Source organism: Miscanthus floridulus, chromosome 14 (genome assembly GCF_019320115.1).
Source record: "Miscanthus floridulus cultivar M001 chromosome 14, ASM1932011v1, whole genome shotgun sequence".
Taxonomy (NCBI): domain Eukaryota; kingdom Viridiplantae; phylum Streptophyta; class Magnoliopsida; order Poales; family Poaceae; genus Miscanthus; species Miscanthus floridulus.
Window position 1 is genome coordinate 43,042,459 of NC_089593.1, and position 12,692 is coordinate 43,055,150.

Genomic DNA, 12,692 nt, shown 5'->3' on the forward strand with positions numbered 1-12,692 from the left:
GAGTCAGAAATAAATTGAAAAGTGCCAAACAACATATTTTAGATTATGATTATGAGTTATTGATTGACATTAGAAAGGAAGCTTCAATGTCAAATGTAGTCCAACAAAGCTAGTTTTGCTACAGTCTTGAATCACACTTTTTGCATGCCTAGAACTTTGGGTATGATTAAAACAAGTGACTGTGGTGCTGCTATTTAGAATCTGTGTATGTACCTAAAATTGTTTGCTTCACCTTGCTTTGCTTTGTGTGTTGCTAAGTGTGGCTCATGCATTTGATGGTGTCAAGTTAATATACCTAAAATCTTGTGAAACTTGCGTCATGCTTGGTGCTACCTTCCTTGCTATCCTAGCATGATAGGTTGTGGGATGTTTAATTAAGTAACATGGAGTGCTTATATATGTTTGGTGTGACCTTGTGATCATCTTGAATACTTTTATGTGAGGCATCTCATATTGTCATTCTTCGCATTCATGCACTTGCATTGTTGCATCTCATCTAGGTATGCTAGATGCACCACGTGAAGGACGTGATGATGGAGTCGAACCAAAAGACGGTGTTGGTGGACCTATCACGAAGATGAAAGGACTAAGCAAGTGCTAGAACTAGATATGTCATCAAGACGGTGTGAGCTAACTGAACTGACTTGTATCGGATCCCAGGCAAGCCCCGGAGCATTCTAAGCCTTCTATGTTTTTACAAATATCACTTAAGTCCTTTAAGTTTGATGCATTAGGTTATAAGAGTTGATTGGAACCACTTGATGCATAGAACTACCTTGTACAAAAATATACCTTGAACCCTATGTAGGTCCAAAAACGAATATATTCTTAGCAATGCTTAGACCGGTAGAAGTCGGATGATTTCCTATCACCTGCAAGATATAGGTGGATACCAAAGCACAGTTGGCTATATTGGCTATCGTGGAAATAATCATGTGTTGATAAATAAAAGGAGACTGGGCGGGATTATGATAGAGAAGCAACAAGGCATGGATGTTTTGGTGCCTATTTATCCCTGTCTGTGTCGGTTAAGGACTGATTCACTGTACGTCCTCATATCATGTTGAACACATGCCTAGCACTTAGTTGGTCGGATAAGTCGTTCCGACCGCGAAGCCGAGTAGCTCAACTCAGTCTGGGACCCGGTAAGTGAAAGTGCGCACACTGGAGGAAGTAAGGATGTGCGGGGAGCCAGTGGCGTGAGTCCAAGGGCAGGCCGGGCCTGAACTTTCTGGCTGACTGGTATTATCCCTGAGGGTGCGGCGCTGCTCGGACCCACGACTGTACCTAAGTTGTACCAAAGATGACCTAAGACTACCTTGGCACAGGTATGTCTAGGTTTGTGTTAGGAATAACTTCCCAACTGGTTGGAATCGATTCGAGTCGTCGTCTCTCCCGGATAGTGAGAACTGGTAGCTTTTATGCAAAATTTTATCAAGCTAGCTCCGCCTATAAAACCTTGCATACTCTTTAGTGTCACTTTATTTATGATTTATGACGTGTAAGTCTAGTTGAGTACATTCGAGTACTCAGGGTTTATCCCACCATGTTGTAGGTAAAATTTTCAGCCTGAGGAAGATGGTGGCTAACCGCCGGTGGGCTCGTTGACTTTATATTTATTTCTTATCAATATTCTTTTATCAGAGGAGGTCACTTATGCTAGTAATGTATTTGGAACTTATATTAATGTAATTATTTGAAAGCTATGTTGTTTTCATTTAACCGGTTTTAAAACCCAAACTTGTACTATTATTTGTGAATCCATTTATAATATTATTTTCGCTACAACTCTGTGTATGTGATGTGTATTTGCTTAATCACGCGATCTTGGTTATGATGTTGATTTACCGAGTTCCTTTGTGACACTCGGTGGACTAACGGATTTATATAAGTGAAAGTATGCGCATATCAATGTCTTTTAACGGGGACAGCTGTACTTGATCTTGTATAAATTAGACGGTTCCGCAACCTAACTGGATTCCTCCTAGTCCTGGGGACGACGATGGAACAGTAAGGATGAAAACAGAAAGGAAATATCCCGAACCAAACCGCATCATTTTCTACATTTGACCCGAGCGAATTCATATTTTCAGACAAAATACGGAATACTAGATTCGAATTCAAAATACTAAATTCGAAATCGGATCGAATTCGGTTTAGGCTTTGTTCGACCGATTTCTACTTTTCTATATTTTATTCGGAGTCTTCCGTATTCCAAATTTGGTTCGAACCGAATTTGGTCTAGCTCGCGCACGAGCAGCCCACCTACGCCCTCGGCCCAGATAGCCTTGGTCTCCCCCAACGGCCTAGCCGAACCCCACCTCCTCTCGTGGCCCGCTTCGACACACAAAGCCCAAGCCCCAGTGAGCGAAGTGGAATGCCGGCGGCCGCAGGGAGAGCTCGGTGAGCGGCCATGGTGCCGGTGGCATGGCTCTACTGTAGGACCTCGCGCGGGGGCGTCGCGGCTAGCTCGCATTCTCCAATGGGAGGGCCGGGGCGAACTCACCGGCTGGCGGCGGCTAGGAGGCTCTACGAGCAGCAGCAGCTCGACATCGACGCTGGCCCTGATCGCATCCGCGCCGCGGTCTCCCTTCTCCGGCATCGCAACACGAGGCTCGGAACATGGCGGCCCTGCGCGTAGCCCTGACGCAGCCCCGACGCATCCGTTGGTGGCGACGGCAAGGCCCCCTGCATCCAGTGGTGAGGCCCCAGACCACCTGCGACGGCTCTTCACTGGATGCAGTGGCGGCATGAGGCAACTTCCGCAATGGCAGCCATCTCCTCACCGGCGTGCCCCTCTCTTGGCCTCCACCCCGACCCATCGGTCATAGTGGCCTCCACACCACCGGCGGAGCGGGCACTGAGGTGCTTGATGCAGATCCGGTGCTGCAGCCTGCAGGTGCTTGTAATTCCTGTGTTCCCGTGAAGCTGCAGGTGCAGGTGCTCATTGCCGTGATGCTGTAGGTGCTCCTTGCCTTCTCGTGATGTTCTGGTAGGAGCTTCTCATGATGTAGATTTTATATTTCTTGATTTGTTTTAATCTAGTCAAGCCACTACGGGATTTTATGCACCCAGTGGGGCCTATGACCGCGCGCCCTAGCACCCAAACCCTAGAGCAGAGGCGCTCCCGACCGCCCCCAGGCCCTAGGTGCCGCCGCCGCTGCCTGTCCATTCCCCGCCTCGGCGCCCGTACCCAGCGCCGCGGGATGAGCTTGTTAGTTGTGAACTTGTTATGTATTTGGTCGTGCACTTGTTAATGCTATGCACTGTGGGTCGGTATTTTGTATTGAATTTTCGTATACCGACCGTGTTCGACACAATTCCGCTCGAATTGGTTCGTTTCCGAAATTCTAGATATTCTGTAAGTTTGTGTTCGTTTTCGTGTCCGGCTTGTCCGCTTTTGCTTTCGCTTTCGTATTTCAAATGTAAAAGTAGAAAACGGTTGAGGAGTTTTTCGACCGTTTTCATCCTTACGGAACAGCCGTGTGCCCTTCAGTTTTGGATTCCTCCTGTCCTGTACGTGAAATAGAGCAGCCTAGACCTCGTCAGTTTTGGACTTCGTCAGTTAGATTAAGGGGTTCGGTTGGCCCGTTCCGGGCTGTTCCGCGCCGGGAACGCTTCCTACGGTATACAAATTTGTGAAGAAACCGATCGGCCGGGATTCATTTCCTTGTAACCGAACAGAGCCTAATCGGGAACTGAACACCAGGCTTTTAGCCAAAATCATATCGTTCAAATCGTCAAAGGAATCACCGAGAAATAGGAGCAGTTGTTGCCAGGCTTTCTACAACGGTTGAGCTGGCTTCGGAAACAGTCGCCAGGTATATTACATAATAAAAAAAAATTGTTGTGCTCGGAAATCATCACCTCAGATAAATGTTGATGCACTAATTCAGCAAACATCAGTCAAAAGGCCGCCCAAAGAGGGAGGGGAAAAAAGTACTACCTCTACTGGTACACAATGCAAACTATGCCAACCATTGATATCAAACTTTGATGAGCTCCCTCCAATCTAATGGAAAACTAAGTTACTGCTGAACGAATACAATCAGATATCCATTGCTTGAGAGCTTGACGATGCGCCCTTCTTCTTCCTCCTCCTTTTCTTGTCCTTGGAGTCCTCCTTCCCCTGCTTCCCTGCGTCACTGTCCTTTGCAGCTGCAGGCGGCTGTGTTGCTAGCAGGTGCTGATGGATCACAGCGAATGGGTCAAGCTGGAACTGCGGGTTGTCCAGTACAGCCTTAAGACGAGCAGACTCCCGTACCCTGGACAAGAAATTAGGGTTTAGAGCCCAAAATTACAGTTGAAAAAACATGACGACCTGAAGCAAGGAAGAAGGGAGGATTTACACTAATGTCTGTCTTGACTTGCAGTTCAGCTTTGCTTCAGTCTTCTGCTCTGGTGCAGCTGGTTCTGGGAGGAACTCAGACAGTGCCGAGAGATCATATGCTTTCAGTTTCTTCTGGCGCCGACTCTGTTTACTTTTCTGCTGAACAAAAAAAAAACAGACAGTAAAACACTGGCATCGTAATAGAAAGTGAAATGAAAATGCAAATTATACAAATATGATGACAAGTGCATGTGAATTTACATATTGGCCGGATCCATATGAAATGCATGTGGTGCACATTGCGATAGCAACACAAAAGAAAATAAATATGCCAAGCTACAGGAGTCTACTTTGGAATGGAGGAGACCTTTTCTAAAAAATATCCGCAAACATATAACTAGCTAAGTGAACGTGACAAAAAGGATTTTGAGTTAATTTTAAGTTCCCATCAATTGTCAAATCATGACTGTAAAAATCAGTTATGGTGACATGGTTATTTGCTTTTATGGTGCATGCATATATATGAACATGTGAATGACAATGGAATATTGCTCTTCTGCATCACTTATTCACTACATCAGGAAGACACAGAATGGTGTAACACATGCAGGAAACCGGTGCGATGCCATCAGATTGACCAAACACACGCCAATAAGGACTTAAGGCCCGTTTGGTGTGGCTCCTGCACTGGCTTCTCCACCAGCTCTATTGGTGGAGCTGCACCAAACACCCTTGTGCGGAGGGGAGCTTCTGACCAGCAAAAGCAAAGCACAGAGCTGGAGCTGTTTTCATGTATGGCCATGGAGTGCGCATGGAGGAACCGCACCAAATGGGACCTTATTACAATAGAGCCAATACACCTATCTACGTTACACGGATACGTGGCTGAGGGAGCATATCGCGTGTCGGATACGTATCCGATACGGATACGCGTCAGATACGCGCCCGATACGTATCTGCGGAGTATCCGATTTTTTATTAATTTCGCAATTCTTGAGTACGCCCAACAAAAACAATGTCTCCCTGTGTCTCCCCGACGCCCTAGCCCCCGACGCTCGCACCTCGTGCGGTCGCGCCGCCTCCAGCGAACACGCGCAAGGAAGCCTCGTCCTTGCTCACCGGTCACCGGCGACGAGCCTCCGCCCCCGCTTGCCGGCCGCCGGCGACGAGCCTCCATCCCCCGCTCGCTGGCGACGAGCCTCCGTCCCCGCGCACAGCCTCCTGCGTACATGTGCGCTGCCTCCTGCGCGGGGGATGCGCCACTGCTCGCCGGCCGCCATCGCTGAGCCTCTGGCCCCTCCATGCCATCCTCCTCCTCCAGATTGCCGCGCCGGGGAGCACCTAGCAGTTCGTCATGGTCGCGGCCAGCTCCCGTGATGCAGGGGATGCAGGGGAGAGGATGATTCAGCAGCAAAGCAAGCTGTCTACTCTAATTCTGCATGTACATCCCCTTCCCTATTCTTGATCTACTCTACTTCTGCAGTTATTGCTTAATTTTGTTTGTTCCCCACTTCCCCTTCCTGATTTTTGCCCATTCTTGATTGCTTCATTGCTTGCATGCAATAGGTGGTCTCTCCAAATTTGGTAGTGCTGGCAAAAGCTAAGTGCTAGTGCTAATCCTAGCATAGGATCTGTGGGCTGTGGCTACCAGCCGCAATCACAACAGAGAACCGACATTAGGATTTCCTGTAACTCAAGTTTTAGACTTTCACAATTTTAATTTGTATTATTATTTATTTATTAAAAAATAGTAAAACGTATCCACGTATCATGTTTTCTAGAAATTTGTTGTATCCGTATCCTTCCGATACCGATACACGTATCCGTATGCGTGCTAGACACCTATTACAACAGAGCCAAACGGGCCCTTATTACAACAGAGCCAAATTGTGTCAATGAGACTTCGGAATTTGAATGATTTATTGATATTATAAACTGTTCAACAAAAAAAAAAACACATCTTCTGTCAGAAATGGAACTATTCCAGTGTATCCACCTAGGCAATTTTCCTAATCCCTGACTTGGGGGACAGGCTGCCATTGCTAGTGCAATGGTTGCACCTGAGCAACTACTTTATGTGATATTCTACGTGGATAACCCCGACATACTAAGTTCTTTTACATTTTGACCATAAAAGTACATACTATCTTTATTGAAAATTTATGGAATACGTAAGGGAGAATTGTATACTTCAGATTAGCAACAGATGCATTTAACATCATGCTCTTAAAATAGTAAAGTGATTCTCCTATACAGTCATCGCATCTATGTTGAAGATGGAGGATCTACCAGTACAAGAATTGCATAACAATCTAGAAACAATCAATCATAGCAAATTCTGGAATTCTTGCAAGGCCTGATATTGATTATGTCCATTTTGACTCAGCCATGAGCAGCTAATACTAGCACTAACTGCTTTTCAAATTTCTAGGAAAAGACTCAGATTGAAGTTCTAAACTTCGTGTTTTTCTTCAGCACAATACAAAAAAATTAGGCCTGGTAAACCTGATTGTGCTCAATTCCTATGCAGGTTGAATATGAGGTTCGAGCCTTAAGGGCATGAACATTTAGGAGCAAGCCTATGTTTAACGGATATAAACACTGAAACCCTATATTGAATTACTTAGTAAACAAGTGAATGCACATGCTGACATGAACCATTTTTCAGGGCATCTGACCCTGTAACTAAAGTGTGGTATCCTTCAGAAAAGCTACACTACAAATTAACCAATACTAAAATATTGAATGTGGTTGTAAGTTGATTTGTAGCATACCACAAGTCCACAACTTCTAGGATAAGGAGGTGATTAGAAGTTTACAGAACAACTTTTAACAGACGTTTACATTGAACAAAATGACTCGCAATTGGCAGGGCAATAAACAATATGATTTTCTTTATGTGGGCAGAAAACTAATGTTCAAAACTGCAGAGTTTAACAGACATGGAAAAGCCAAGAAGAAACCAATTATATATGGTAACGAAGGAGAGGAGTTTGAGGTACCTTACTGATAGTCTTCTTAGCATTTAAGGAAATAACTGCATCTTTTACTTCTGAAATAACAAAACAAAACTTTCAAGAGTTAGAGCACAAATTATGGTAAATGAAATAGGCCATGTTATTATGGAAAATAAAAAGAAGATAATGAAATGCAAATGGAGGCCTGGTGCAGTGCTGAGAGCTGTCTCACTGAGTCACCAGGTCGCGGGTTCGAAGCAGCCTCTCCGCAGATTTTGCGGGGGGGGGGGGGGAAGGCTTGCCTTGGTTTTTCCCTTCCCCAGACCCCACTCATGTGGGAGCCTCCGGCACTGGGTCTATCCTTCTTTTATAACGAAATGCAAACGGAATGCATGCATGAAAGACCCAACTTGAGAAAGGTCCTGTTATAACTTATAAGTTAAATTTCATAAAGTTTGTGGAATACAGTATATGAAGCTAAGCTCTTCTTCTACATTACACTATGCAAATCATCAAAAGTGAAGAATGGAAATACTATTTCCTTTGCTGCGAGCAGGGTAGAAACTAGCAAGGGGGCATTTGCAACGACAAACTAACCCTTAAATGCCTAACCACTTGGAGGTTGAACAATGCAGGCTGCCCAAGTACTAACTTTGCTGAAAATTTCTGTTATGCTAACTATTTGGTGCAATTTCCATTCTTCTTTAGTGAATTGGAAGAGTTACTGCCCATCCTCAAAGGAAAATATGTTCAACAATAGCAGAAAGTTGTTATGGCAAAAACCAATGCCTTATCCTAAGGCCAGCACTTCAGTCAGTTCTCCCATACAATCAAACTTTTAACCCCCAACACCATACTACCTACATATGTCTGGCTTACATACATCTAATTATACAGACAGTGAAAGACAGATGACAGGAGCAGCATGATGGAATCTATGAGTCAGGATCATATAGAAAAAAAATCGTCAACTTAACATAAGATCACACCTACTTGTGTAAAAGCTGAGCTTCTTTTCCAATTTTTGCTTAGATTTGAGCTCATGCTTCTTAGAAGACCCAGTCCTGCAGGCATTTTCAACAAGAGGAATTTTCAGAAATGTAGCCGCCATGCCCAGAGAACAAAAAACAATATTTTTTGCACGGTCTAATTCAAGACATTGATTAAACAATGGCAGTATTGCAATTGAGAGCTACTTGAGCAGAACAATAGCTTCTTCCCTAACCTTCAGCTATAAACAAAGTGACAAATGACCTTAATATTATCTCTAACATCCTAATTCCTCAAATACGTAAGCTCGGGTCCATGAGCGCCAACATTGCACTACATACAAACAGGAATCAAACGGATCGCGATTCGCGAGAGGAAAAAAAGAAAGGAAGAAGGTAAAGACAGACATGTCGGCGCGTCGCGGTGGCGGAGCAGAGGAAGGGGATTCAAAACAAGCGGGGGACGGGAGGAGACGGCGGAGGAAGAACAGGAGAGAGCGTCCGGCTGCGGGCCTGCTGCGCAGGAGGACGAGGTCGGCGTCGGCGTCTCGATGGCGGCGGCCGGCGGCCGGCGGCCGATTGTTCCTTTGTGTGAGTAGAGCTCGACGGATTGGTGGGTGGATCTCGGGCCTAACCTAAACGGATTTCTTCGGGTGCTGCTGGCCCATCCGGCCTCCCGTGCCCGCCGATTTCGTCGGTGGACATGGGCCATGACTTGAACGGTTGTGGTGGCCCATGGCGATGCACGGAGGTGATGATGCCCGTCGCGGCGTCGCCTCCTCGCCGATGCGGTAACCACCGCCGCCCGTCGTTGTCCGAATTTTGTTAATTAAATAATATTATTTGTTTAATAGAAAATTACAAAACTACTCCTTTCGTTCCATTTTATAGATCATTTTGGTATTTATAAATACACAACTTCAGAAGGCAAAACAATTATAATTTGGAACAAAAGGTGGTAGATAATAGTCTATAAATTGTAGATTTATGGCGTACACAAGAGTCCAAGTCAGATTCAACCCCTCCTATTGACTATTAGTTTGCAACTTGAGCCCCCTTGGTAGTCGTCACTGACAACCTCGGTTCCATAAATATGTGTGATGGGTCTTCGGGTGCTCCGAATGTGACGTCGGGGCTCTCTATTCATAGCTTCGTTGGTCCCTTCGGCTCACTGAGTGCGGCTCCGCATTTGGGGCATTCCTAATGCATCATCGCCGGATCCCGGCTCCGCATTTGGGGCATTCCTAATGCATCATCGCCGGATCCCGAAGATGCACTCGCCACATGTGAAACCAAGCATTTGCATACATCGCCGGTTAAGGCGTGAGTTAGCGGAATGGTGCAGATAGGGAGTAACCTTGAAGGTGCTAGCCCCCAACAAGCGGTCTGTTTGGTCACGGTGTGTGTGATTGGAGTCATTTTGACTACCGTTATAGAATTTAAACTATATTAGGGAACTAAAGTAAAAAAAATAGAGTTAGATCTTTTTAGTCATCCTTTCTCTTGACTTCCTTTGCAAATGCAAAGAAGCTTCCCTCCTTGAAACCCATCGACAACCAAGCCTTCAGACAATTTTCTGGTTCAGAATGTCCCTAGCTTTTCCACATTCCTTTGCTTGCAGACAAGCCAAGCTGCATATATGAACTTCCAAGAAGGAAGTTATGTATCTCTTCTTGTCTTTATGAACAATCTAAAAAAAACTATAGAATTGTAACAATAGATGAATAATATTTATTTTTCTTGTTATCTTTAGATCCTAGGCTCACAGCTATATATTCACGTCGTTGATTACAGGAAGTAGCATTATATTTTTATTAAATGCTTCGTGTTTTTTTCTTAAAAAAAAGCTTACATATTTCTCCATACCATATTATCATTTTTTTTATTTTGTGATGATCTCGACTAGAATACATGATTTAGAGTATCTTCAGTCCAAACTAACATATCTAGTACACTAATAATATGTCCAAACCACACATGGGTCGTTAAATCATCATCATGGCAAGAGGACGTCCACAAGTACTCTTGGACGTTGGAGCACTCAGAACTATTTATTTTGAATTGCAATGGCAACAATAGGTGGCCATCATACAGGCATAACGGCTCTAGTACTAAGTCTGTTTTGTCCATATGTATATATAGTCCTAATAATCAATCAACAGAGCCACATGGCCTGTCGTAGCATATAACATGCATGCCAATCATGTGCCTCTCATACATCGTTTGGTTTCGTTTGTCAGTTATTGGTGCATGATCTTGTGCTGAATACTTTACGGTCCTGCCTACTTCGCTGGTGGAAATGATCGATGTTGTTTTGCAAGAGACTACTGATCTGTTGACACGTACTTATATCAGTTGAACGAGCATGCACAGAGCAAAGGTGTGAGTTCCCTAATGACGAACATGCCTGCAGTAATATTCTTCTTTCTAAGATGCATGGTCCAGATCTATTCAATCAAGTCAACTGTGTTCGTTTGGCGCCCTGAAGATTTTGAAGGCATTGACCACCTAAGGACTCTAACGGTAATAATGTATGAAGGACAAATGTGTTGTGATGATTGGCAAAATCCTCTTGTAATGCCAAATATTATGAAGGAGGTTGTACTATGTGATCTCAAAAAAAAGAACTTGAATAGATCAAAGCCAGCAAATAAAACCCATTCAATTCAATTTGTTTTCAAAATCAGAGAAATGGACATTCAGTTATTTTAATGTTACAAGTTATTTTCTGTTTTGACTCCCCGTTGAAATTCTACACCTGGATCGTAGTTTTAACTCACTCATGCTTCTGTAGACGGAGACGTTGCTCCATAGCATCTTGGATCGATCATGGACCCCTCCTGCCGTGTGCCCTACCACGTTCTTCCCTGAGCTCATCAGGATGCTGCTCGCTGTTCGTATGCATGCTGACCATCAGCTCTGCCTCCCCTCCTTGCCGTTTCAAATCCTCCAACTTTATCCCTCGCTAGCTAGCACTAGCAGGCCCTCCTCGGTCATCATCCCGTCCCATGCCGGCCGCAGTAGCTTCCAAATGCATTCGAATTAAAGACGTCGTCTATTCATCAACTATAGTACGTAGTACACCCTTGCGCGGCGCCATAATGCATGGCATAATGCCATATGGCTATCGTAGTGTAGTGTATCTTTTATTTGGAAATAAACAAAAATCGCAGTACCACAGCACATGGCAGACGAGACCGCGCCCGCTGGCGGACGCCACCGTACCCTACACTACCCCGGCCGCCTATAAATAGACCTCGCCACATGGCCATGGCTCTTCACTCCTCTCCGTCATCCCAGGATCGCTCACCATTTCATAAGCTCGATCTGCTTGGTGCGGTTGACGCACACGATAGCTAGCTCTTGAGGTGAATTCAACCACCATAGCAAATTGAAGACGATGGTTCACCGGCCGGCTGCAGCCGCCGATAGGGCAGGCGGTGGGGCAGGGCGGAGCCGGGTCATGGACCAGCCGGCCACGGCGAGAGGCACCACCGGGAGGCGGCATCAGCAGCAGGCAGCTCAGGAGCTGGTGCTGCGTCGTCTGCTGCCGTGCAACAAGGGCAAGGTGTGCCGGTTCAAGCGCACCTGCTTCAGCGACGAGGACGACGCCGCCTCCTCCGCCATGCTCCTTCTCGCCTGCGTCGTCTGCGCCCCCTCCCTTTGATGATTATATATTATATTATTATTAGTAGGCCTTGCTTATAACTAATCAAAATGGATCACGTCATGTGATGCGTGTCAGTCTATGCCTCATCGAAAATGTGTTCACTACGTACTGCAGTACTGGTCATTGATTCATTCGTCTCTCTCAAATCTCAACGAGTGTTTGGCAGCAATTTCTTTCTTTCCGCTTAGTGGTGCCAGAAATTTATCAATAGGATTTCGCAAAAAAAAGAAAAGATGTGTGAGAACTTGTAATCCCTGGAGTGCCCAACAAATTATGAGCGATAAATACTTTGATAAATACTTTGTTCGATAGACAGGATACCTGACCAAGTGGTCTAGCTCGTCGTCCAAGTAACTCCATGTAAGGGTACGCCAGTCGGCTGGATTTCAGAGTATGGGACCCTCAAGGCATCCAAGATATCATCGATGCAGAGGATACTGAGGTCGCTACTGCCAACCAGGCAAGGCAACCGTGACAAGGAACCTCCTTGAGGTGACCCGATCTTCACGATAATAGGTCACAAATCAAAGATATCTTACTACGAACAGCGAGATAACTAGTTTTATACCTGACAAAGGTTGGATGTGATCAAGCGATGGGGAGAGAGGCACTGAAACTGTGAAAACTTCGACTCGATCTCCGAACAACAGCAGAACCACAATCCGAAACTAATCCATACAAAACAGTGCAGTCGTACTAGAAACCATAGAGCACGAACTAGGGAAACTCAGAGGGATCTCTTCACA

At 45.3% G+C, this 12,692-nt stretch overlaps 1 protein-coding gene across 2 annotated transcripts; it reads right to left on the reverse strand.

The window, feature by feature from the left end:
- Positions 1–3,844: 3,844 nt before the first annotated feature.
- Positions 3,845–9,050, reverse strand: LOC136504776 (uncharacterized). 2 transcript variants are annotated; one of them, XM_066499776.1, is made up of 5 exons: positions 8,685–9,050; positions 8,281–8,351; positions 7,333–7,382; positions 4,350–4,489; positions 3,845–4,265 (listed from the first exon to the last, which is right to left on the reverse strand). In XM_066499776.1, coding segments are annotated over exons 1-5 (480 nt in total). In that variant the 5' UTR covers positions 8,687–9,050; the 3' UTR covers positions 3,845–4,048. The 2 variants fall into 2 exon arrangements, with proteins under 2 accessions (XP_066355873.1, XP_066355874.1); XM_066499777.1 differs by having other exon boundaries at positions 4,350–4,486; positions 8,685–9,048.
- Positions 9,051–12,692: the final 3,642 nt, after the last annotated feature.